This window comes from Aphidius gifuensis, linkage group LG2 (assembly GCF_014905175.1).
Source record: "Aphidius gifuensis isolate YNYX2018 linkage group LG2, ASM1490517v1, whole genome shotgun sequence".
Taxonomy (NCBI): Eukaryota; Metazoa; Arthropoda; class Insecta; order Hymenoptera; family Braconidae; genus Aphidius; species Aphidius gifuensis.
The window spans coordinates 24,599,162-24,605,161 of record NC_057789.1 but is presented as its reverse complement, the minus strand read 5'-3'; the positions used below and the strand labels follow the sequence as shown (position 1 = coordinate 24,605,161).

The 6,000-nt window shown below is 23.8% G+C and overlaps 2 protein-coding genes across 2 annotated transcripts; both read left to right on the top strand.

Annotated features, from left to right (window-relative positions):
- The first annotated feature begins 715 nt into the window (after positions 1–715).
- LOC122849696 (eEF1A lysine and N-terminal methyltransferase homolog) lies at positions 716–2,942 on the top strand. The gene is made up of 3 exons (XM_044148472.1): positions 716–857; positions 960–1,082; positions 1,148–2,942. Exons 1-3 carry the CDS (start codon positions 766–768, stop codon positions 2,940–2,942), a joined length of 2,010 nt encoding a protein of 669 aa, XP_044004407.1. The 5' UTR covers positions 716–765.
- Positions 2,943–3,627: 685 nt separating this feature from the next.
- Positions 3,628–5,869, top strand: LOC122850644. The gene is made up of 8 exons (XM_044149775.1): positions 3,628–3,721; positions 3,937–4,099; positions 4,384–4,554; positions 4,716–4,877; positions 4,953–5,018; positions 5,146–5,250; positions 5,424–5,591; positions 5,702–5,869. The coding sequence occupies exons 1-8, from the start codon at positions 3,628–3,630 to the stop codon at positions 5,802–5,804; spliced, it is 1,032 nt and encodes a 343-aa protein (XP_044005710.1). The 3' UTR covers positions 5,805–5,869.
- Positions 5,870–6,000: the final 131 nt, after the last annotated feature.

Sequence of the window (6,000 nt, the reverse complement as noted above, 5' to 3'; positions counted from 1 at the left end):
TCATATATAATATTAAATATTTTTATAATTTGATATACAACGAAATTGAATTTAAAAAAATTTATATCCTTGAAATTAGCAGAGTGAAGATTTAAAATGATGATAATGTTTAAATAAATTTCTCAAAATATAATTATGGAATATAATGAAATTTTTTTATCAAATTATTATCTATAATAGTTTTTGAATTTGAATTATCTATTTGGCAGATTTATATATTTTTTTTGAATCAAAAAGACAAGATAAATAAAAATAGATAAATTTTTTTCTTAAATAAACGGCAGATTCTTTATTTTTTTTGGCTTATTTTTTAAATTCACTAATATTTTTTAAAATACAGTAATGTATTTTGTACATTTGCATGTTTAAATTCAAATAAATTTTCACATTTGAAAGTGTATTTCGAAACCTGTAGATGCTCAATGAAAAAGTTGCTAATTTTTTTCGAAACTTTACGATAAATTTTTTGTGTAATTAAAAATTGCCGGAGAAATTTCTCTGCAAATAATATTATCTGCAATTTTTAAACGTTTTAAATAATCCTAATGAGTAGTTGAAAAATATATTTTCATCAAAAAAATCATGTTATTTTTCCATCTACAGTTTTTTCTATAAACCAACGAAAAAAATTTCTACATTATCATCGAAAAATAACAATCACGACGTCACACGTGTTTTGACTTTTGATAACCTCAATAATATATTGTTTATCATTAATAAACATCAAAATTTAAAAACATAAATAAAACAATAACAATATAAATAATGAATTTATTACCAAAATGTCATGAAGAATTTAGCAAAGCTGATTATTGGAATTCTTTTTTTAAAAAACGTGGAAAAAAAGCATTTGAATGGTAAATTTTTAACAACAATTAATCAAACTATTTACAATCAATATTGCTATTGTTGTTTTTCATATTTATTTATGCATAATTAATTAATTAATTAATTTAAAGGTATGGCGAGTATCCAGAACTATGTGGACAAATATCGAAATTTGTCAAAACAAAAGATAATATTCTTGTAGTTGGTTGTGGTAATTCAACTTTAACAATGGATTTGCATGATGTTGGTTACAGGTAGGTATTTAATAATACATCAAAAAAAGTCAATAAACAATTCTGTAATTGTAAAATTATTTTAGGAACATAACAAGTATTGACATATCAAAAATAGTAATTGATCAAATGAAGGATAAAAATCGTATTGATCGTCCAAATTTAATATTTGAACAAATGGATGCAACTTCAATGTCTTACACTGATGAAAAATTTAGTGTTATTATTGATAAAGGTACATTAGATGCACTGATGCCTGATGATTCAATTGAAACACAAAAAACAATTGATAAATTTTTCAATGAAATAACAAGAGTACTTTGTCGTGGTGGAAGATACATATGTATTTCTCTGCTTCAAGAACATATCTTACGTAAATTTGTTTCTTATTTTGCATTAAAAAATTTTATGCTAAGAATAACAAGATGTCATGAGGCTGAAAATAAAACTAAAAATGAAGAAGGTAGTTCAATACCAGTATTTTCAATAATGGCTACAAAATTTCCAGGTATAAAAGAAAAAATTTTAGAATTATCATTAACAGATGATACACCAATTAAAGTTAAAAATGAAGATGAATTAATAAATTCAATTTTATCAGTACAACAATCAGCTCTTGTATGTGATAGATTATCAAAAAAAAATGTATCTGATATTGGTGAAATTAATTTAGATCTTTATCAGCCTGGTAATGATTGTCCAAGATATAAAATATATGTATTAGATAAACCAAATTCATGTGGTAAAACATATGCTGCATTTTTAGTACCACAAGGTAGAGAAACTGATTGGTTATTTTCAACAACACAAGGTAGAAAAGAATTTCTTGGTAATGTTGATAAAGATCGTGTTGCTATTGTTGTGCTAGGAAGAAATCATACATTTAATAATTGGGATGATATTAAAATTGAGTTATCATCAAGTATTAAAAATTTATCACCATCTAGTTTACCTAAAAATTATGTTATTGATTATTTATCACTTGGTGCTGATATTGGTAAACGTGAATTGATTCATCAAGGTGAAAGTAAATATTCTGGTAAATATTTAATTGAAGATGTTATTGATGATGATAATAAAGTACATACAAGACGATTAGTATTTTTGGATAATCAATTTGTCGTACAAAGTGAAGCTGAAATGAAATTATCTAAAAGTAGAAGAGGTAAAAGAAAGCTTATTGTTAATCCAGGTGTATTGTCATGTGAATATCATCCTTATATGTCTGTTGGTATTAATTCATTGATGAAAAATAGCAATGAAGTTAAGAATATACTTGTTATTGGACTTGGTGGTGGTGGTTTATGTTTATTTCTTAATAATTGTTATGAAAAATTAAATATAACTGCTGTTGAAATTGATGAGGCTATGCTTAAAATAGCAACAAATTGGTTTGATTTTGTACAAGATAATAGAACAAGTGTATGTATTGATGATGGAATTAAATTCATCAATGATGCTGCGTTAAATAATAAAAAATTTGATGCAATATTGTTTGATGTTGATGGTAAAGATCCATCACTTGGAATGTGTTGTCCACCAAAAGAATTTTTAGATACATCTGTATTAAAAAATGTATCAAAATGTCTTAATGATAATGGAATTTTTATTCTTAATTTTGTTTGTCGAGATAAAAATTTAAGACCAGGAGTTTTAGATAAATTGACAAATACATTTACATCAATAACATCAATGAAAATGAAAATTATTCTTAATGAAATATTCATGTGTACGAATGTTAAGAAAAATATTGAACAATGGAAAAATGAATGGAAAGAATCTGTTGATGATTTTAATCAAAGAGTTAAAAATAAAAAATTATTAAATGATGATATCGTTGATGCAGCTGAACTTCTTGATGAGCTAACAATTGAAGCATAATTTTGATAAATTTATAAATATTTTTATGATAATAAAAAATAAATAAACAATATTGATTTAGTAATATTCTTTTTTTTCTTTTTTTTTGTCTCGTAAATAATAAATTGATAAACAATGCATTATTTTTAAATTTAAATAATTCATTTAAATCAGTAATTATATTTAAATTTATTTTCAGGTATTTTGTTTATAGGAATAAATTACTAGAGACGTTCAATAACATGATTTATTTCGAATAATTTGTAATCAAACTTAAATTTATTACTCAAGTATTTTTAGAAAATATAATATATAAATTAAAAAATTTAGATTTAGCCAAAAGCTAGATGAATTCGAGCTAGTCACGAAAAAAATTCAGCTTCAAATTGAGTAATTATATTCAAATTGGCACAATCGGTAGCTTTGTTGGAGGTATCTTATTGACTGGTGCATAATATGCATGGAAAAAGATGGTTTTCTCTCGTTAGTTGTTTTTTCTGATACTGGATACCACTGGAAACACAGCCTTGTCGACAAGTTACTTTGTTCTCCTCACATTGTTTATCAAGTTTATCAAAAAAATTGATAGATTGTTTGAACAATTAGTATTGTTAACTGTTAAAAAATTATCGTTTAAAAAATAAAAAAAATGAGTGGAATTTTACGAAATACATTGCGTCTTAGCACAACAAAATATCTACGATCTATGACGTACACGACTAGTATAAATAATACATTGTCATTACTTCAACCAAATTATATCAACCATAATAAATTTGAAAAATTACAGTCTACTCAAGGTAAAGAATAATATATTTTTTAAAATTTAATTATTAAAAAGAAAGTAAGCCTGTATTTATGACAAACACTTTAGAGTAGTTATAAAGTGTGATTTCATGTCATTTCATGTGATTTAGAGTGAATTTAGGGTTATTTTATAAAGTTAGGCAAGTTTTAGCTGCAGTCGTCCACCATTACAATTTTTAAATTGATATTATTTATCATTTTTATCAAGCTAAAAAATTATCAACTAATTTTGGAACAATCATACGGGCTGCTGGAAAAAAAATATCCTCAATATTTACTGATGATGAAATTAAAGTATCAAATATTGATAATTATGAGGTATCACTTAATAGTGGTAAAGTTGGACTAGTAACACAGGAAATAGTGAAAAAGTAAGTGGAATATTAACAAATATTAATCAATAATTTTCAATCGATTCCTTGATAATTAAAATTTCTTATTATTAAGGCCAGGTGAATGATGAAATTATGAAAACTTTTCATCTCAAATTTTCGTCTCATGATGAAATTTATATTTTTAATTAAATAATTATTATATAATGTCTCGTAAATTACTATAGATGTTAAGCACATGGACAAAAAAATTAACCATTATTAATAATAAACTGTATTAATAAAAAAAATATATATCATTAATAATATTTATTATTTTACAGTTTAATTTTGCCTCCCACATTCAGCGTTGAATTTAACGGAAAATCAATTGAACCTAAAAGCAATATAATTAAAGATGAAGTAGTAAAAGCAGTATCATTTCGGTTAGGCAAATGGAATGTATCACTTAAGGGTGATGAATTAACATTTAAAACAAGAGATACTGACGAAACGTAAGTTGAAATTTTAAACAATTCTAAATATACATTTATTATTAATTTTTTATTAGGTAAAAAAAATTTGATTCATCATGAATTTCGATTTATTGATTATATCTCTAATAAATTATCGATGACAAGTATACAGTATTAATAACATAATTTTTATTTTACAGTTTTATATTGAAACATGCAGTTCATGTTAAATTTCACAGAAGCCCACCTAAATTATTGGAGGATGGTGGTTTTGAATCATCTCCAAGAACACTTTTTTCTGATAAATTTATAACTTATCCTGCTAAAGTAATATCAAAATCAGAACAGTCGGGGCTTTTAGAGTAAGTAGTAAAATTGAGTAAAGAAAATGACCGTCTCAATAAAAAATATACATCATTAATAATATTACCTTACAGAAAGTCTTTCCCACCTGTACCCATGACACGTCGGGTGACTGCAACTGAAGACAGTATTTATGAATTGTAAGTCGAGTATTAATCAATTATTTTAAACTAATTTTTGTTTTTTAAAATTATTCAATTAATATATTTTTATTTTTAAATAAAAAAAATAATTATTACTTATTATGAGTTTTGATTATTTATTTAGAACTGATGAACCAAATATATTTGGAAGAATGAAATTAAAATTTCCAATGATTGCGTCACTTAAAGGAGCTCAACAAAAAATATCGTCAGAAAATCTTGAAGATACGTAAGTCAAATATTATTCACAATAATTTGAAACCAATTTTTTGCTTATTAAAATTATTTAATTATCACATTATTAATGTTTTATCAAGGGATAAAAATTGACTCATTAAAAATTTATTATTTATTTAGGTTTCTAATGAAATTTTAATGACAAATATTATTTTTTTTTTACAGTTTTATTATCGATTACACAGTTGACATTCAAGCTAACAAGAATAAATTGCCTGGATCTTCAAAAAATGGAATTGCAGATTCAAAAAAAGATATAACATCAAAAGTTGGTATACTTCGAATGCAACTTCAGAGCGGTGATCTATTCATTGAAGCAAACAGTGGACAACGGTAAATTAAATATATATTTATTAATTATCATTAATATAAATGAAAAAGTTTTTTATAACACTGTTTATAAATAATGTCCATCATTTATAATATTATTTCTTATTTTACAGTGTATTCATCAGACATGAAGTCAACATTGAAATTGACTTGGATAGTAAAGTGCCAAGTATTCTTATTAGCCCTGGTATAAGAAGAAACATATATAAAGATTAATAAAATAAATAATAATTATTTTTCTTGTTTATAAATTTATGACTTATATACCGACATATATATTTTTTTTTTTGTCTAACATATTATAATCGAATTATAATAAAACAATTGTCATATTATTTTATTGGTTTTGATAATGATTTATAATTGTAGTATTAAATATTCAATTAATGATCATTTCTACCAATAATATAAA